The sequence below is a fragment of the Tubulanus polymorphus genome, chromosome 8 (assembly GCF_964204645.1).
Source record: "Tubulanus polymorphus chromosome 8, tnTubPoly1.2, whole genome shotgun sequence".
NCBI classification, from domain to species: domain Eukaryota; kingdom Metazoa; phylum Nemertea; class Palaeonemertea; order Tubulaniformes; family Tubulanidae; genus Tubulanus; species Tubulanus polymorphus.
The window spans coordinates 14,921,180-14,942,740 of NC_134032.1; the positions used below are offsets into that span (position 1 = coordinate 14,921,180).

The following is a 21,561-nucleotide window of genomic DNA, read 5'->3' on the forward strand; positions in this document are numbered from 1 at the left end:
TTGAAATAAATTCAAATCAAATGTATTATTAGCTTCAAAGTCAAATTCAAGTTAACTTTATTGCTAAACCCGGAAGTGATGTAAGCGACTATAGGTAGCGCCACGTATCTTGTAAATTCGTGATGGTATATGCACGGAAATTTCCACAAACTTTGCCAACGAATATTTACTAATAATTGACCCTGTAAAATGATGACATTGCGTTTAATCGTCAGAGGATTATCTGAATGAGGATTAACGGATTAAAGAGGTGAATATTTTTTAGCTCGATATTCATAATTTCGGGGCTTCGCAGCACGGTCCGTCATCATCCGCCATTCCCCTCCTCTCAGTCTCAGACTCCAGTCATGTCATTCTTCATTTCTCCCTCTCTTCTTAACCTGAAAATAAACATGAATTAATGTAGGTTCAGATAACAGCAATGCAACCATTATCATTGTGTGGGCTTTTTGAGGGGAGGGGTCCTGAATGAGAAGAGGAGGAACCATTGTAGAGAGAGGGTTGAAGAATGCTTGTCAGCCGAGGTGTCAGTAGATAGAAGTGTTGGTTCGGTAAGGGGGTAAGGGGCTATTGGGTTTTGGTAGGGAGGGGGTTCCTGGGTCCTGTCTTGAAAAACATATACAGGCTCTATTTACATTTTTCACGAACTTGTTCAACAAAGATCCATTTTTTCCCCTTGGGCCTTGAAAAAATTCAAAGTGAAACGTTTCAATTTTATTTGCCTTAAATTCAAACGCGTTTCGATTTCAGATAAAATGTCTTCTTCGGACGATTGTTGTAATCTGGTTTCCTCGACGACGCAGCCGTCTCCCCCGGCGACGGTTATCGATACGGTGACGACGTCCGTAGCGACAATGGATATTGCGTGTCCGGGAATGAGTCTTACGCCGGAGACCGGTGAATTAGGAATACCTCTCGCGACGGAAGATGCCGGTATTTTAGGAGTGGATTTAGAGAATAAATTATCGGGTGATTTATTCGGTGAAACAAGTCAGAGCGCTCCGTCTGCTTTGCCGGACTGGAATCTGGACAGTATCGACGTTGATGTAAGTTTGATGATTTACTTATTTTCTCCAGGGAGAGGGGGGGTTAGGGAACTCAGGGGTTGGAATGGTTCAAGTGATACCAGTCCACTGGTAATCTTACCCAGAAATTTAATCCATTTCACCAACTTCCTCAATTAAACGACTAGATGAATAGACAACAATTTTCAGTGATTATTTTTCGAATTAACACTCTAAATTTAGTGGCAGCTTAGGTAATTTAAATCTCTGCACAAAAGCCCTATCCTTACCCAAACCACTTGCCCCAGAAAAATCCAACCACTTGCCTCAGCCCACCTGTTCCAGAAAACTCAAAACACTTGGCTCCAAAAATCTCAAAACTCTGCTCCAGAAAACCCAAAACCACTCCAAAAACCTCGGACCACTTGCTCCAGAAAACTCCAACCACCTGTTTCACACAATTCAAAGCACTTGGCTCCAGAAAACTCAAAAATCTGCGCCAGAAAACTCAAAACCATAGCTCCAAAATACTCAAAAGAAATGGCTCCAGAAAACAACAACAACTTGGCTTTAGAAAATATAAAATCAAAACACTTCAGAAAAGTCAAGCCACCTGTTCCAGAAAAACTCCACAAAAACTCCTCAAGACCACCCAGCTCCAGAAAACCAAATCCATTTGGTTGCAGTTAGTGTTCTAGAGAAGCGATATAGACGGAATACGTTTTCTTATATTTCAGATGAAGAATGCATTTGCAGGAATGAGTGAAGATGATTTAAAACATTTAGACACGTTTCTGTGTTCGGACGAAGCGCGTAAATTATTACAAATCCCGGAACCGGATACATTCGGCGGTAGCGCCGGAACAACGTATCCTCCTGCGGGCGGCCTCTCTGACGTGCATGAACCGTACCAGGCGGCCGTCGATAAGTCGATAGAATACAGTCTGAACGAACTGTTAGCCGAGCATTCCCTCGATAACGTACCGGAAACCGTCGCCATCGGCAACAGCTCGTCGGACGTAAACAGTCTCGATAAGATTCTCGATTCGTCGACGATGCAAAACGCGAGTTTGATTTTAAACGTAAGTCGGCGATGAATTTCAGCGATTTCTGACGAATGTTGTGGTGTGAAAAATGTGCGAAATTTACGCCAAAAACATATGTGAAATTTTGCTAAGTTTTGTTTGCACAAGGTGGCGCCACTGACCTGGAATACTTGGGGCGAATCAGAAAATTTCATGGAAAATTATGGGCAATTCGACAAATTTTACTAAAAAAAAACAAAAATCTCGGGGAATTCAGATAATATGCTGTTGATCGTGTTTTTTTTTTTTTTAATTAGTGATTTGATGAAAAATGAACGACTTGTTAGATTTTAACCCTAGAAATTTCTCTTGATTCACTCGGGGAATTTAACATTTTATACCATGGGTAAATCAGGGAAAACTCAGGTGACTTGAAGACGGGTGGAAAGTGGCGCCTCTCTCTTTCGGTTTCAGAAAATTTTGATCTGCTTTTTGTAGAATATTCTTTCTGTTTGAAGCTCGAAAATTAAATTGAAATAATAATCGATTTTCGTTACTTCAGGATTCGATTCAGGATGAATTCAACGACTTGGCCTCATCGTTCGAGATGAAAGAGGAAGAAAACGAAGTCGAAAAGAAGAACGAGAATGAAAACGATGATGACGCGCCGAACGATCTCGAGAAGAAATTCAACATTTCGCCGCGAAGGTAAAGATAATTATGCGGCTTATCATCTCATCACTCGGTGTAGAACTGAGTCCCGAGTATTCTTGGGGTAATTGTACAACTGAGTCCCGAGTATTCTTGGGGTAATTGTACAACTGAGTCCCGAGTATTCTTGGGGTAATTGTAGAACTGAGTCCTGCGTATTCTTGGGGTAATTGTAGAACTGAGTCGCGAGTATTCTTGGGTTAATTGTAGAACTGAGTCCCAAGTATTCTTGGGTTAATTGTAGAACTGAGTCGCGAGTATTCTTGGGTTAATTGTAGAACTGAGTCGCGAGTATTCTTGGGTTAATTGTAGAACTGTGTCCTGAGTATTCTTGGGGTAATTGTAGAACTGAGTCGCGAGTATTCTTGGGGTAATTGTAGAACTGAGTCGCGAGTATTCTTGGGGTAATTGTAGAACTGTGTCCCGAGTATTCTTGGGGTAATTGTAGAACTGAGTCCCGAGTGTTCTTGGGGTAATTGTAGAACTGAGTCCCGAGTATTCTTGGGGTAATTGTAGAACTGAGTCCCGAGTATTCTTGGGGTAATTGTAGAACTGAGTCCCGAGTATTCTTGGGGTAATTGTAGAACTGAGTCCCGAGTATTCTTGGGGTAATTGTAGAACTGAGTCGCGAGTATTCTTGGAGTAATTGTAGAACTGAGTCGCGAGTATTCTTGGGGTAACTCTGGAGTTAAGATGATTTTTTTTAAAATAGAAGCAGACTTTAAAATAATTGTAAAATATTTTCTTGCTCAGGCGATCGACTCGTGTAATCGAGCAGCAACAACGCGACCTGGCGGAGAAAATCCGTCAGGAAAATCTTCGCGAAGAACGTGAGGCTTTGGAGGCGATGAGACAAAAAGAGGAGGAAGAAGTAGCGGGAGAAGGAGGAAATACAGAAGGAGAAGGAGGGGTGAAAATAGAAGCGAAATTATCTCCTCGTAAATTAACACCTTCGTCGTCGTCGCCGGTTAAAACGCTTCCGTCTGCCGTTAATCGACCGAGCGGAAAATCAGCCGCGAAAAAAGGAAAAGGTTCCGGGAAAAAGGTAATTATTTCGATCCACGATTTTTCTTGAATGGAAATTCCGGATATTCCAGATTCATTACCAACGCGCCGGGTATATATTACTCAGGACCCGGTTCCACAATTGTGAGTTAGAATTAACTCTGAGTTAAATTAGTTCATTTTCAATTAGTTAACTCCGAGTTAAATCTTAACTCAGAACTGTGGAACTGGGTCCTGGGCGCCTCGTGCACTTTTTCCCTCACTTCAAATTACAAGCGATATTCTTCAAATTTGGTATTCGTTCTATAATGGGGTCGGTTCAATTAGGTTTATGGTTCTGAATCATGCGTTTCTTATCTGTTTCTAGGAAAAAGGCGACGAACCGCGAAAAGGACGAAAAATAATGCCGTCCAGTGGTAACCGCGACGACGTCGACCGCGACCAACAGAGACGCCACCACAGCGGGCCGGGACACGGCAATAAAAAACTGCCGGAAAAAGGCGAGAAAAAACCGTTGCAGCCTCACGAGAAAAAACCGCAACACGCTCGCAAGAAAATAGCTGAATTCGAACAACGGAAAAAAGAGAAAAAACATCCGTCGCCGTCGGATACGAAAAATATATTCAACGAGTTACAACAATCGAAAACGGAAATTCCTCACGAGGACAAAAATTTGGATAACGCGATCGAAAGTTCGAAAAAAATAATTACGGATTCCTCCGTCAATAGTGATATTAAAAAAACTGCTGACGTCGTCACGGCGACGAGCGGAGGACGCGATCACGTGTCGGAGATCATCGTCAAAAACGAATCGGGAAAACAGAACTTCGTCGTACGCGACATGACCGTCGCCGATAGTAACGGCGGCCCGCCGAAACTTGTTAAACTCATTCAGTTAAAACACGTTAAAGTCTGTTTGAAAAAACTGGACGAACAATCGACCCGGGGTCGCTACAAAATCACATCATCGGATTACGAGAAACCGTCCGACGGCGAGGGTCGCTGCAAAATCAGATCGTCGGATTATGAGAAACCGTCTGATAGTGAGGGTCGCTGCAAAATCAGACCGTCGGATTACGAGAAACCGTCTGTTGTCGAAGGCGGTAAAAAGGCGTCTGCTCCCGGTGACATTAGTCCGTCTGCTAGTGTCGTTCTCGCTTCAAAAGATTCCAAATCTTCGGATAGTTTAAAATGTACAATTAAATTGAACAATTCGACACCAGGGGGAGCTAGTCGTAGTAGCTATAAAAGTAGTTCGTCGTTGAGTAAACGCGATAAAGACAGAGGAAGTTCGTCGAGGTCGTCGTCGTCGACGACGAAATCGAAATCGGATAATTCGTCGCGTCGTAAAGACTCGTCGAGTCATAGTCGTCATGGCGATGAACGCGATAAAAAACATTCCTCGGCAACGACGAAAAATCGGAAATCGTCGAACGACACGTCATCGTCGTCGTCGTCGAAATCTCGAACAAATAAACATTCGAAAAATACGGATTTAAAAGAGAAAACCTCCTCGCTTCCCTCCTCGTCCTCCTCGTCGCAGACGCTACAAAAACCCGACGTTAAACAAGAATCAAGCGAAATCAGTTCCACGTCCGTTCAACCGGTCATAACCGGGGGCAACCATTTCGTCGTTGCCGGCGAGAACAATGGCGGCGGCGACGAGGATGAGGTATACGATGAGGCGGATGTAGATGAAACTGAAGATGACGATCCGACGAAATTATGGTGTATCTGTAACCAGCCTCATAATAACAAGTACGTCGTACTATCTCAGATATATCTGATATTTTAAAATTGAAAATTATCAATATCGAATGCATAGATATCAGAGTTTAGCGTTCATCTTACCTCATCAGGGACTCGAACACCTGATAGCATCATTACACAGCTGAGGTCGAGTCTCACGATGGCATCAAATTCAAATCTCTTCGGAGGGAGGATGTTTCAGGCTTTGAATATGAAAATATTGCCAAATACCTTTTAAAAGGGGGAATTTCAGTATATCCGATATATCTAGGGTAATTTTGATATATGGTATGTGTGATTTCGATATATCCGATATATTGGGGGGGGGTAAATTTTGATATATCTGATTCGTGTAAGTTCAATATATCTGATAGGTAATATTGATATATCAGATAGGTGTATCTGCTATATTTAGGAGTAATTTTGATATATGACATGTGTAATTTCAATATATCTGATATATCGGGTAATTTTGATATATGACATGTGTAATTTCAATATATCTGATATATTGGCTAATTTTGATATATGACAGGTGTAATTTCAATATATCTGATATATCTGGTAATTTTGATATATGACATGTGTAATTTCAATATATCTGATATATCGGGTAATTTTGATATATGACATGTGTAATTTCAATATATCTGATATATCGGGTAATTTTGATATATGACATGTGTAATTTCAATATATCTGATATATTGGCTAATTTTGATATATGACAGGTGTAATTTCAATATATCTGATATATCTGGTAATTTTGATATATGACATGTGTAATTTCGATATATCTAGGGTAATGTTGATATATGGTATGTGTAATTTCGATATATCCGATTCATTTAGGTTTATGATCTGTTGCGACCGGTGTGATTTTTGGTACCACGCGAAATGCGTGAACATCAGCAAAAAACGTGGACAGGCGATGGACGCCAACAACGAAGAGTGGATCTGTCCCGTCTGCGTCGGTGAGCGTAGCAACCATTCTAGGCATTGTTGTCGTTGTCGATCGGCAACCGGTTTTGATATCGATTTTCCTGTTTCAGACAAAGAACGTAAAAATAACGAAGAACAGAAGCAACGTAAAACGGAGCAGATGCAGAAATTCACGGAACGCGTAAGAGATTTAATTATCAAACGATTCAGTTCCGGCAGTAACGAAAATTCATCTAAATCCTGCAGATTTAGTCAGATAAATCGGGGAAAATTCAGGAGCCGGTTGCATAGTCATGACTTAGATTTAAGACCAGTCTAAGTTCATTTTGGTTCTATAACCAATCTAACAACTTAAGACCAGTCTAAGCTCATTTTAGTTCTATAACCGATCTAATAACTTAAGACCAGTCTAAACTCATTTTAGTTCTATAACCAATCTAACAACTTTGGACCAGTCTAAACTCATTTTGGTTCTATAACCAATCTAACAACTTAAGACCAGTCTAAACTCATTTTAGTTCTATAACCAATCTAACAACTTAAGACCAGTCTAAACTCATTTTAGTTCTATAACCAATCTAACAACTTTGGACCAGTCTAAACTCATTTTGGTTCTATAACCAATCTAACAACTTAAGACCAGTCTAAGCTCATTTTGGTTCTATAGCCAATCTAACAACTTAAGACCAGTCTAAGCTCATTTTGGTTCTATAGCCAATCTAACAACTTAAGACCAGTCTAAGCTCATTTTAGTTCTATAACCAATCTAACAACTTAAGACCAGTCTAAACTCATTTTAGTTCTATAACCAATCTAACAACTTTGGACCAGTCTAAACTCATTTTGGTTCTATAACCAATCTAACAACTTAAGACCAGTCTAAGCTCATTTTGGTTCTATAGCCAATCTAACAACTTAAGACCAGTCTAAGCTCATTTTGGTTCTATAGCCGATCTAACAACTTAAGACCAGTCTAAACTCATTCTAGTTCTATAACCAATCTAACAACTTAAGACCAGTCTAAGCTCATTTTAGTTCTATAACCAATCTAACAACTTAAGACCAGTCTTAAGATTTAAGACCACTTTTGGACTTAAGTCACGATTGTGCAACCAGCCCCAGAGATTAGTAAGGATTAGGATTAGGATTAGGATTTTATTTACACTCCAACCATTTCTCTATGGAACATGGAGGGAGACTTATACAAAGTATACAATATTTACAATTAACAGAAAGTATAAACTTGTTTTGATAAAATATAACAAAGTTATTAACAATATATACACCATTTACAACATACTAATTATTGGAGGGATCTATATACATCTAAGCCTTTTTTAATGAATTTTGCATATGGGATGAAAGTGGCGCGCCCTGGTGGATGGAACTGCGTTCTAAATCGTTGTTGTCGTTGTATTTTCGTAGATAAAATCGTTGAAGTTTTTCAAGTCGGCGACGAATCGACAGAATTCGGACAGCGGGGGCGCCGGCTCTCCGTCCGATGAGAGCACCGTCTACGGTGAAATACGAGTTAAAACGGCCGCGTCGAAACCTCGAAGAAATAAACGCAAACTTCAAGTTTTCAGGGTCAGTAAGAATCAAATACTCGAAACGATTTCGTTTGTTGCGTTTTCTTTAAATTCTAGACAATTTGAAGAAAGTCGCCAGTCTTCCAAAAACACGCAGGGTTTTTTACATGTCAGGAATATTTGGATTTTCTTGAAAATCAGGGAAAACTTTTGGAATTTGAATTTTTGGTGCCTAGTTGTTCTAATGAATGACACAAGGAACCTCTTGATAGGAAACAGTCCTCATTGAAGATATCTTATAATTTTTGGGAATTTGAATTTTTGGTGTCTAGTTGTTCTTGCTGGTGACGAGTGACACAAGGAACCTCTTGATAAGAAACAGTCCTCACTGAGGATATCTTATAATTTGATCAGGGAATTTGAATTTTTGGTGTCTAGTTGTTCTTGCTGGTGACAAGTGACACCAGGAACCTTTTGATAAGAAACAGTCCTCATTGAAGATATCTCATAATTCAATCAAGGAATTTGAATTTTTGGTGTCTTCTTGTTTTTGCTGGTGACGAGTGACACAAGAAACCTCTTGATAAGAAACAGCCCTCACTGAGGATATCTTATAATTTAATCAGGGAATTGAATTTTTGGTGTGTTGTTCTTGCTGATGAGATGACACAATGAACCTCTTGATAAGAAACAGCCCTCTCTGAGGATATCTTATAATTTAATCAGGGAATCTTTGCTCAAGAGTACTGGGAAATATAAGGTAATTTAGGATTACCCTGATTTTGAGTTTTAACGTAATCGACATGTATTGATATTTCACAGAGTTCACAGAAAGTTTCCGTTCCTCTCGAGAATAAATGTATCGCGTCTAAATGTCAGAAACCGTTGGATCCTGGTTGTATTTACTGTAATGCTGAGTGTATTAATAAACACGCTATTGAATCATTATCGATGCTCGCTAAAGAGAAAGCTAAAGTTACAGGGGTAAGTTTTAACCATCCTTTCTCTATCCCTTCCCTTTTGCTCCCTCTCCTCTCTTGTCTCTCATCTCTCTTGTTCCCTCTCTACCTAACTCCTTCTCCCTCCCCTCTCCCTAACTCTCTCATCTCTCCCTCTCTGCTTTCTCCCTCACCCTCAGTAGTTTCCTCCCTCGCTCTGTCTCCTGCTCTTTCCCTCTCCTTTCCCTATTTCTCTCTCCCTCTCCTCTCCTTTCTCCCTCTCCTTTCTCTCTCTGTAGTTTCCTCTCTCTCTCTGTAGTTTCCTCCCTATCTCACCTCTCTCCTTGCCTATCTCTCCTCTCTCCTTGCCTCTCTCTCCTCTCTCCTTGCCTCTCTCTCCTCTCTCCTTTCCTCTCTCTCCTCTCTCCTTAACTCTCTCTCCTCTCTCCTTAACTCTCTCTCCTCTCTCCTTAACTCTCTCTCCTCTCCTCTCTCCTTTCCTCTCTCTCCTCTCTCCTTAACTCTCTCTCCACTCTTCTTAACTCTCTCCTACCTCTCCTCTCTCTCTGCTCCCTATCTCACCTCTCTCCTTACCTCTGTCTCCTCTTTCCTAAACTCTCTCTCCACTCTCTTTACCTCTCTCTTCTCTTCAATAAACAAACTAACAGCTCTCTGATATATGTCTCTCTTATACGTGTAGGTGAAGAGTTTGCCTCATCATATGGAACGAGTTGTAGTAATGGAGCGTAGTACCGGTAAACTATTAACCGGACCGAACGCCCCGACCGTCGGAACGCTGAAAATATGGCTCGAAAAACACCCGACTTACGAAGTGTTACGCCCAAAAAAACAGTCCACATCATCCAGTAAGTTACTGTGTATTTTAAAGTACAGTTCGAGTCCGTTATAACGCCACGATTGAGACCAATAGAAAACCCGACTTTGAACTGGATGCTGGTTTTCAGATTGATTACAGTGGAAAAGTCCATTGTAACGCCAGAGTTGGGACGAATGAAAAAACACGGCTTCATGTTACGAATTTTCTGTCATAACGAGTTGAATTTGAATTATCTTGTTTAACAGATTTTCTGTTATAACGGTTGATATTTCCATTGAATTTGAATTGGATTGAGCATTGAGATTCGTTCTCTGAAAAATGTTGGCGTTTGAAAAGTGGCAGTGGAGGATGGCAGAGTTATAACGGACTTTGACTTCACTTTAGTTGACACGTATTCGTTAGTGTATATGTGTATTGTGCCGCCAATACTCTGTCTTTGTATTGTAGTGAAACAAGGTATAAATTTTTTAGCCTTAGTATCGGTCTACTGACTGCTACAATACATTCATAGCGATTGAATTCATCGTTTTGTCATGCTAGTTTAAACATTGTCGCGCCTTTGCCCAACACTTATGTGAACCTGTAATGGCTGTGTAAGGCCCTATATTAAGTGTTATCCCCTTCTATGACAGTACAGTTGAGTATTTCAATTTAGACGTGCTGAATTTAATGCTAAATCTCGGTCTTTGTCTTATAACAGTAATGTTATCGTTTTGATTGTATTTCGTAAAGTATTATTATTGGTAGTAGAAAATAACCTGTACACTTAAACGTGGAAAACAGATATAAAGTGTCACCTGGGCCCAGTTTCACGAAAAAGTGTAAGCTTAAAACAGTTAAGTTTGAATTGTTGTCCTCATTGAAAACATGAAGTAACCAATGGCAATTAATCAAAAAATTTGAGTTAAACTTTTTCGTGAAACTGGCCCCTGGGGCCGGTTGCTGAAAAGTTGGTTAACCAGTGGATAGTTGATATGGTGACAATTGAAATTTCATTGTTACTATGGTATTTATCCACCGGTTATCTTTAACCAACTTTTGAGCAACTGACCCCTGATGATGATCTCTAGTGTGAGATCGAAACATTGTGTATGAACTTTCAACTGTCACTATGCCAACTATCCAACTGGTTAACTTAAACCAATCTTTGAGCAACTGCAGCCCCTGGGGCCGGTTGCATAGTCATGGCTTAGACTTAGGACCAGTTTAAGACCAACTTAGTTCTATAGCCAATCTAACAACTTCAGACCGGTCTTAAGATTTAAGACCACTTTTGGACTTAAGTCTTGATTATGGAACTGGCCCCTGAACACTATTGCGAAGATAACAATAAGGAAATATCTTTGAATATTCAAAAACCCTGAATTTGATTATGTTTTTGTTTCTTTCTCAAGAAAAAGACGAACCGTCCCGCGGCGGTAATAATAAAGATCCACGTCACCAGGGGGCGTCTACGAAATCTTCGTCGCAGTCGAGCAATCAACAGCCGGATCAGATGGACCCGAATCGCGCGAACGTTCGAAAAATTCTCCGTCAAATCCTCGAAAAACGGTAAACAATTTCTCCGTGTTCCGTTAAAAAAAAACAAAACAAAAGAAAAATTTAAAAAAAAAGAAAAATTAAAAAAAAACGAAATAAAAATGGTTCGTATTTTTTTCATTTCTCTCAGGGTCGACGAAGCGGACGACGAAATTTGTAACCACGGCGACGTGAAGAAAACCGTTACAACAATCGAGGAGGAAATGTTTAAACAATGCAACCAGCACACGAATCATAAATACCTATCGAAATTCCGTAATTTAGTGATAGCCGTACGAGATCCGAATAACCACGGACTGTTCCGACGTATACTGAAAGGGATGATACGTCCACCTCGTTTGGTCGCCATGACGCCCGAGATATTGATGTCTCGCGAGTTAGCGCTGTGGGGCGAGAAGGCGACGGTGACGGCGACCAATTCAAAGTCAAACGGCGATAAAAAACCAACGCTGGCCGTAATACCGAGAGAAACACAACGAATGGAGGTCAGTAATCCGGCCATCTTGATTCCTCTAACCCCCTATCAGTTCCTCAGTAATCCGGCCATCTTGATTCCTCTAACCCCCTATCACTAAAGAGGGTGCTGAAAGACTATTTCAGGCTATTTGATGGCTCTGAGGCTATTAGAAGTCTCAAAAGAACTGTGCTGGTAGCCAATAGAGGGCTCTGAGGAACTCTCTGGTAGCCGATAGAGGGATCTGAGGAACTCTCTGGTAGCTGATAGAGGGATCTGAGGAACTCTCTGGTAGCCGATAGAGGGATCTGAGGAACTGTGCTGTTAGCCAATAGAGGGCTCTGAGGAACTCTCTGGTAGCCGATAGAGGGATCTGAGGAACTCTCTGGTAGCCAATAGAGGGCTCTGAGGAACTCTGCTGGTAGCCAATAGAGGACTCTGAGTGATAATTATTCATTTGTTTCTATTTTTAGCATCTCCGCGAGCAGACGTTTAATCCGGCAGCAGACGTACTCGGAACATTAATCGTCGACACGACGTCTCAACATCGAGAACATGCGTTCGATTTAAACTGTCACATCTGCACGGGAACTACCGGCGCCACCACTGGTAGGAAGAAATCTCGTAGTCACGACAACGACGACGAAGACAACAATGCGTCGAACGCGAAACGAGCGAAAGTTTCGTCGACGGAGAATCTCGGAATCGTCGACGAATCGGAGAGCGATTATCCGAGCAGCAGCGCCGATTTAACGCAACAAAAGATGGAGCCGCCGATGCAGGAATCTCCGTTAGTCAGTTCAACAATGCTGTAAGTTTAATCTCCATGGTTACTGATCCGCTCATTTGAACTGTATAGCTTGTAACGTATTGATATTCTCCGTGTGTGCAGGTCTCCTCCTCCGCTGGAGTGCGAAGCGACGTCTGCTGCTGGTGAGTTGGAGCAGACGCCCGATGAGCAGACGGAACCCGCGATCGAACAACCCATCTGGAAAGGATTTATATTCATGCAGGATTTGAGTCGCTTTGTGTCAACTGCGTTTAGAATATCGGGAAATACTGAATGTCTCATTAACGTAAGTAATCGAATAATTCAGTATAATAATTATAATAATTATGATGATAATAATATAATATTTTTGAAACTTTTAAAGTTATTCATTTCGCCATAGAGTTGTTTATGAATACGATATATAATATATAAGGTCTTAGTAGGACCAGAAAGGACTTGCAGTCGACCTAAATCATCATTTTTGAATCCATTTGAAACTGTATTGAAGTAATTCAGTCCTCGTATAAACCTGTATTTTTTTTTCGTGTTACAGAATCTGCCGCAAACTATTAACCTCTGCGGTCGTATTCCTCCTAATAATATGTACGAGTATATCTCTAAATGTCGCATGGCCGGCAACAAGGTAAGCAATCAGCGTTACTAACGACACGAACCTTTCATTGTTGATCGATTATAAACGATTCGATATCTAAAATTCTGAATTGTTGCGATATTTTTCTAGGATATCCTCGTGTTGCGTTTCCAGCCGTCGTCCGAAGAAGAGAAAGAAGGTTACAATCAGCTGTACACGTATTTATACAATCGTAACCGTTGCGGCGTCGTCGGTAACAACGCCAGATTTATCAAAGACATGTACCTCGTACCGTTATCGGCTCATTGTCGTATCCCGGGCGTGTTATTACCGTTCGACGGTCCGGGCGTCGCCGAAATACGCCCGCACATGATCATCGGAATCGTCATACGCCAACGTCAGGAGGTCGCCACGGCAACGACGCCATCCGCGACCGCTCCGCCGACGACGGTCGTCATCACCGCCGCGGAAAAACAGACGAAATTGGAAGCGGTGAAAAAATGGATCACGATCACGAAACGGAGACGTGTTTCGGACGAAGAAGAGGACGATTTAATCGTCGATGTTCCGCCGCCGGTCGAATGGTCGTCAGTGACGACGCCTCCGAGACTACCGTCGTCGACGCATCGGAGAAAACAAAAACATCGGAGGAAATACACTAAAACGCGTAAAGTTCCGTCTGTGAGTCCGGAGATTCCGGCGTCCGGTGAAAGCGACGCGTACTCGCCCAGTCAGGAGGTCGGTGACGTGTATTCGCCTCCACGCGCTCTCGTTATCCCTCCGCCCGACGTCGAAACCAAAACACCGGCGCCCCCTAGTAGCGGTGGCGGCGTTCAACGCGAACTAACCGACGAGCGTAATCGCGGACCGGCAGCAACCGCCGATCTAGTCTCGAAATTAACAAACATTCTCAATCACGGTAAAAATACTGTCTCGCAAACTGCGGTCGTCTCGGCTACTTTGAATAATTTGTTGTCAGTGGCAACGGCCAGTAATATAGCCGCCGCGGCTCCGGTTACCACGGCGACGATTGAGCCGATCGATGAAGAATTTATGCCATTGGAAGAAGGCGTAGCAAAAAATAAGGATGAAGCTGAGGAGGAAACGGAAGATCCAAAATCGCGCGGCGATGATGAAATCAAAAAGGTCGAAGAGGTGGCGAATGATGAAAGTCCGTCTGCCTGGGATTTGTTGGAGGATACGTATAGCAAGACGACGACCGCTCCGACCACAACGGAAGAGGAAAAACTCGCCGGTGAAGATGAAAAATCCACGGGCGATGAGGAAAATGCGACCGTCGACGACGAAAAGTCTACGGTCGACGATGTAGATGATGATAACGAAGATGAAGCTGTTTGGACGATGTTGGACGAAGCGTACACGCCTGAGGAAAAAAATAGAATACGCAAAGCTCGTAAACAATCAGAGTCTCGCGATAGAAATGACGAGGAGGAAAAAGTGTCCGATGACGATGATAATGATGATGAGGAGAATAAAGAAGATGAAATCAATCATTGGGATTTGTTAGAGGAAATGTATAAACCGGAATCAGTGAAGAGGAGCGCGAAGTCCACTCCTGCAGGCCTAGCAGGAATACCAGCAGACGTGGCAGGAATACCGGCAGACGTACTCACCGCTGCTGGAATACCAACCATACGACGTACTTCACTAGCGCCATCTTCTGTCTCATTTAACGAAACTACTTCTGAGCCCAGCATACCTCCGCAGGAGCCTACTGATATACCTCCGGAGGAGTCATCCGATACCCGGAGAGATGAGGATCCCGGTACCCTTCAGCGAGGAACTCCACTTGATACCTCACAGGAGTGTCGCGATACCCCTCAGCAAGATACCCCACAGCATGACACCCCACAGCAAGATACCCCACAGCATGACACCCCACAGCAAGATACCCCACAGCAAGATACCCATGTTGATACTTGCCAGCAGGAAGATACCTCTCTTGATACCATGCAAGAGTCTTGGGAAGAAACAGTTGATACTCATCAGGAGCAACTTACTGATACACGGCAGGTAGATTCTGCTACGGACAAGGCGCTAAATGAAACCAGCCTTCACGACATTCAACCTGTTGATACCTGCGAGGGTATGCCACCGCTAAAACCTATATCCTTATTCCCTCAGGTGGCACCACCTCCGATGCCTCCTGCTGCTCTGATCGGTATTAGAATCGGTCTCCATGACAACACGGAACACGTCGACATGGAAACGGATGATATTCTCAGTTCACCTGAGATCGAAAATTTCATGGACGAGCCCATTGTTTCCATGGAAACGAACAGCGAGGAAACCGATAATGAGTTAAACGATGAGCCTACAACGCAGGTCGTTACCACGGAAACCAAGGATAATTCGTCGCCGTACAAAGATCCATTCTATAATCGTTATCGGCAACAGTCGTCTGCATTGTGGAATCCGGAACGCCCGGCGCCACCTGGTGTTCCAACTGAAAAACGATTCACTACATACGACAGTTACAGCTTCGGTAGTTTATACAAGAGTATCGCACCAAAGAATGATGAGAGAGAGGAGGAGAGGAAGAATGAGACATTTCCGATTCCTCCGTCGTTTAATCACTCGTATACACCGTCGCCCCCTATAGGTCAGCCATCACCGTTTACGAGCTGGTCGGGGGGACGATCGTCTAATACTACCCCTACGTCTCATCACTCGCCGAGCGACGCGACCAGTCCTTCTCCGCACGCCGTTACCATGGAAACAAAACTAAACGAGAATCACATCTCCGACGCGGAGGTGTCGTCGATGATCGACGAGGTCGCTAAGAGCAACAACCCGGCGGAGATGACAGCGCGATTGTTGAAGCGATTAGGATGGAGCTACGACACGGCCAGTAAACAACGTCTGCTCATCGAACTCACGCAGAAAGTTCAACAACAAGCGGCCATTTTACAACGCGAGAAACTATCGTCGTCGACGGCAACGGCGAATTCTCCGTCTGCCGTAACCGCGAATGTTGCGCGTAGCAACAATCGCGATGACCGGTCACCGTGTGAATCTGCGTGTAACAGTGTGCTCGGTGTGCCCGCTAACAGTGTGTTAACAAACAGTGTGCCTAGTAGTGCCGTGATCGGATGTGTACCAATTCATGGCACACCGGGCATCAATGCGCGAACTGACAGTGTGCTCGATAATAGTAGTGCTGCGCTCAACAATGGTGTGCCCATTTACGACAGCGCGTCCGCTGTTCACCCGGTTACCGTTCCAACCGTCGTTAGTAACCCATGCGTCGAAGGTCAAGGACTCAATTTGAACGCGATTCAAAATCTGCTTAAAAAACAAGAAACGAATCGACTTTTAGAAACGGTCTCGAAAATATTCAAAACTTCTCAAATGGAATCGTCATTGAGTTGTAGTACTCAGGGGGGTTTCCCCGCTCCGAAAACTGTTGTGGATTTCCCCGCCCTGAGTAATGCAGGGGATTTCCTCGCTCTGAAATCTGTAGGGGATTTCCCCCCCCTCAGTCCTGCAGGGGATTTCTCCGCTCCAAAAAATGTAGGGGATTTCCCTGTCCTCAGTCCTGCAGAGGATTTCCCCTCGCCGAAAACTGTTGGGGATTTGCCCATTCTGAATACTGCAGAGGATTTCCCCTCACCGAAAACTGTTGGGGATTTCCCCACTCTGAATGCTGCAGGGGATTTCCCCACTCTGAAAAGCGCGGAGGTTTCCCCCACTCCGAAAACTGTAGGGAATTTCCTTGCTCAGAGTACTGGAGAGGATTTCCGTGCTCTGAAAGCTGTGGGGGATTTCCCAGATCCAAACGTATCTGTTCATACAACAACCACCGGCTCCATTCCTGATGTTCATAACCAATACCAGACGCAACAGGCCGATGTTACCATCGCTACGGAGATACAACAATCAACCGACGAACATGCGATTATCGACGATTTGGTTTTGGACGACGATTGGAGCGAAAATGAAGAGGAGATGAAGGAGGAGGAGGAAATAAAATGCGTCGTCGACGACGACGATTACGAAGAAGGAGAATTGAGAGATGAAGATGAGATTTACGACGATGAAGGGGAAAATGAAGAGGAAACGTCGAGAGTGAGGAGGAAAGAAGGACGTCGGACTCAGTGGGGCGGAGATGATGAATGGGCCGAGGCTTTAGGACAGTACGAGGAAGAAGAGGATGAGAGTGAAGATAAAGAAAAGGAGGCGGCGAAAGAGGAGGGACGGAATGCTCCGGACGATACCGTTACATCATCGCCGTGGTTACTGCGCGATAAATCTATTGTTGCCACATCGCGAGAAGAATTTGTCGCCGGAACGTTTCATCATTCTCATCATCCTCATCACGGCAACGAGAGTCGGTATCCGACTTTATTGCATGTGCCGTTACCGGTGAAACCAGGTGGCGCCGCTAGTCGTCCAGGTCACGGCGCCAATCATCAGTTAGAATTAATGTCTCGTCCTCCACCGGAGTACTACAGCAGACGTAGACATCTTCCTCATCCGTCTGCTGCCCGTCAGCCTCCGTCTGTCCGTCAGCCTCCGTCTGTTCGTCAACCTCCGTCTGTCCGTCAACCTCGTAATCGACCGTTACTACCGTTACCGCCTCCTCCTCCAACAATGAATCATCATCACCGCGTCGCACTGCGTGAGCCGCCGATGACGACGAGACATCTCGAACGTGACGTCTATATTCCCCGCGATCGACCGCTTCCCGAACCGGATCTCGGAAACCGCGGTTACTCGCGTTGTTATAACGACCGCCCGCCTCCACCCCGACTGCAGCAGCATCGACCGGGTTACGGTAGACCGTTCATGCGAGGACCACCATCAGGTGGCATTCGCGGTGGTCACATTATGAACACACCGAATTACAACAGAGATCATCGACCGAATGCGAGGGCGCCACCTTATGGTCGAGGTCGGTATCAATATGGCCGACGGTGATTCTTGATGTATCTCAATTAAAAGGAGCATTTATTTTTCATACTGTGCTACCGACTACAAAGCGTTCCTACGTTGCGAGCGACAACAGAGCGTTTTTACGTTGCTACCGACAACTGAGTGTTCCCGCGTTGCTACCAACAACAAAGTGTTCCTACGTTGCTAGCGACAACAGAGCGTTCCTACGTTGCTACTGACAACAGAGTGTTCCCACATTGCCACTGACAACAGGGCGTTTCTACGTTGCTTCTGACTACCGAGGGTTGAACCTTCGCATAGTTTTTATTCATTGTGAAATAGTTTAATGATTTAAGACGCCTTAGCCGCGTTAAGCACCAGCATCAGTATTGATTTATACATGTATAGATATATATGATAGATATATACAACATGTTACAGTAACATGTAACATGTCTGGATGTATGTTATAAGGCACATCCGATAACAAGTCTGCGTAATTAGGGACATGTAACATGTCTCAACTTTTGTTAAGTAGTTTGTTCAAAAGCGAAATTGAGCTTCTGTTTCTGTTTCTGTTTCTAATGTTTCCGTTCTGTTCGTGCGAATATTTTTCAAGGCAATTGAATTATGAAGACGTTTAATGCAAGATTATTGATCGGTACAGAAAAAGATGTAGTAATTGTTAGATTTGAGGTCATTGAAGCCAAATAGAAAAAATGGCCGCCGATCTCTATATTTATACCGAGTTGGTATTCGGTAATGAAAATACCTGCTAGGTTTTTGTTAAAAGGGTGATTTGTATGTGATGATGATGATGAAAATGATGATATTAATGATGACACAAAAATATTTGTTGATTTTTTCTTGTACAGAAATAAAATCATTTTAGTTATAACATTCTCATAAGAAAATATCTGTTAATTTCCGTCATTGAAATAGTTGGTTTCTGTGAGCACCCCATTCCCAACAAGATCTGGATTCTCGGTGAGACAGTTTCTTTTTTGCTGTGGTTCTTCAGCCCACAGGCACAACGATGGTCGGATCGAGAGGCCGTGAGTGTCCTACTCTTTTGGCCCACCACCTATATGAAAATGAATGGTCTTGAATTATCTTGTAATGCACAGGAGTGGATCCAGGGTCAGAGGAAAAGGGGGAGTGGCCACTTGAGAAATTTAGTTCAGATCGTCTAGAGATGTTGGGATATCAATCCGTGACTGAGATTAAATTTATTGGTTGCGGTAGATTCAAGAAAAGTGAAAACTAGTAAAATATTAGATGTAAATGTCGTATGATATAATATATTAGAATTATGGTCGTCGGGAATAAAGTTCAATTTGTTTTGAATTCTTCCTGTGGCATGTGAGTTTGCCGCTTTACCCGATGCTAATACATTCGCTGAGCAAAGAGTTCTATTAAAAGTAGCTTGAAAATAGTTTTTAAAAGCAGATTCCTTCTGAATAAAGCTTTATCGTTGATAGTATTTTTTATTTGGAAGAAACTCGCGTTGAGTTATGGATGAAATTTGAGTTGGAAAAATATCTGTATTCCTCACATGCCAGAGTAGACAAGCTGGGCTTTATTAGATCTCAACCGTCTAGTGCTGCCCCAGTGAATAACGTTAGCGGAATTTCTGTGAACTAAAGTAGCGCATTTACGGCGCCGCGCCGCCGATGTTACCCAAGCTAAAAGCCGTACCCCGTTGTAGGAGCGCGTTCGGGGAACGGTACCAGACCCCTGGCAAGTAGAATTTGAAATGCACGGACCATTCGAAAATCCGGTTGACAGACTCCCATCTGAAATAGCTCCATCGAGATGTCCCAGCTATCCGGCCGATCACAGGTAACCTTTGGTCTCACAGGCCGTGAGACGGGTATCCTCGGTATCGACGCAGGTAACTGGGAGGATGACACGCCCTGAGATAGGTATCCTCGGTATCAACGGTAACCTGGGTTCGCGCAGAGGCAGTGCCCTGGTATCGTTGGTTTTGATAACTCGTAGCAACATGGATGACTCCGACTATCAGTAATGTACGTAAAAAGTGAAGCTGAAGACAAATGATAATCCTTCGATTTAATTCATTCAATTAATCGTTATTCAGTTTTTTATTCTATTTCAGATTCAATATACTATCAATTGATAATCAATTTTCTTTTATTGACCCGCCCTTCGAAACCACCCAGAATCAGTAGCCAATATGCAAATCGGGTTCGAATCTGGAACAATCCTGCCTATCAAATGCACCTATCAGATGACGAATGCAGCACACCCCGTCACTCAGAACCAATAGACCGAGTTCGAACCCAGGATACCCTCGTTTAATATCTAACAGTATCCAGTTCACTCAGAATCAGTACCAATAGACCGGACTCGAGCCCAGGAATCCCCCGTTTATCATATATTCAATATCTAGGTCACTCAGAATCAGTAAATAGATCACCTGCACATCCTCTATTCTGCATCATGACCACTCTGAATCATTATCAGTAATTACTGGGTTCGAACCCGGGACACCCCTGTACATCGTTTATTCAGCTTCAGTTCGACTCTGAATCAGTATCAGTAATAACCGGGTTTGAACCTGGAACACCCCTCAACATACTCTATTTCAGCATCAGAAGTAATTACTGATGAATTGTACCTGCGACACCTATTTTCAGTATTCCACCATTGATGGAATCAGTGTCCACTGCAGATTGATACTGCTAAATGAAATTCTTTAAGACTGATGGGACCCTAATAATTAAGTAAATAGAGTCTCATTACTCTTTTAGTTATAACATTCTCATAAGAAAATATCTGTTAATTTCCGTCATTGAAATAGTTGAATACGGAAAGTAACGGAGAGTTTCTATGGTTTCTGTGAGCGCCCCATTCCCAACAAGATGGATTCTCGGTGAGACAGTTTCTTTTTTGCTGTGGTTCTTCAGCCCACAGGCACAACGATGGTCGGATCGAGAGGCAGTGTCAGTGTCACAATTCTGTACCCAATTCCACAGTTCAGGTCCACAGTTCAGTTCCACAATTCTGTACCCAGTTCCACAGTTTACTGATTTGAGTAAAAACCTCAGTTCAAGTTAGAACTAGTTTAAGATTAGTTTAACGCATTTACGGCGCCGCGCCGCCGATGTCACCCGTGAGGGATTCACGAAGCTAAAAGCCGTACCCCGTTGTAGGAGCGCGTTCGGGGAACGGTACCAGACCCCTGGCAAGCAGAATTTGAAATGCACGGACCATTCGAAAATCCGGTTGACAGACTCCCATCTGAAATAGCTCCAGCGAGGTGTCCCAGCTATCCGGCCGGCGGGTTCTTCAGCCCACAGGCACAACGATGGTCGGATCGAGAGGCCGTGAGTGTCCTACTCTCTTGGCCCACCACCTATATGAAAATGAGTGGTCTTGAATTATCTTGTAATGCACAGGAGTGGATCCAGGGTCAGAGGAAAAGGGAGAGTGGCCACTTGAGAAATTTAGTTCAGATCGTCTAGAGATTTTGGCCGTACCCCTCCATGCCACAACAAAATTTTACTGAGTATTTTCAGTACGGTTCAATCGCATCACAGGTAA

General features: G+C 43.4%; 1 protein-coding gene across 1 annotated transcript; it reads left to right on the forward strand.

Annotated features, from left to right (window-relative positions):
- The first annotated feature begins 128 nt into the window (after window positions 1-128).
- On the forward strand, window positions 129-18,864 carry LOC141910404 (uncharacterized). Its single transcript, XM_074801142.1, has 17 exons — window positions 129-250; window positions 751-1,046; window positions 1,742-2,086; window positions 2,592-2,737; window positions 3,494-3,785; window positions 4,113-5,503; window positions 6,347-6,468; window positions 6,547-6,617; window positions 7,862-8,023; window positions 8,788-8,949; window positions 9,604-9,769; window positions 11,136-11,292; window positions 11,411-11,765; window positions 12,208-12,545; window positions 12,627-12,810; window positions 13,060-13,149; window positions 13,249-18,864. Exons 2-17 carry the CDS (start codon window positions 756-758, stop codon window positions 18,037-18,039), a joined length of 9,063 nt encoding a protein of 3,020 aa, XP_074657243.1. The 5' UTR covers window positions 129-250; window positions 751-755; the 3' UTR covers window positions 18,040-18,864.
- The last annotated feature ends 2,697 nt before the right edge of the window (window positions 18,865-21,561 follow it).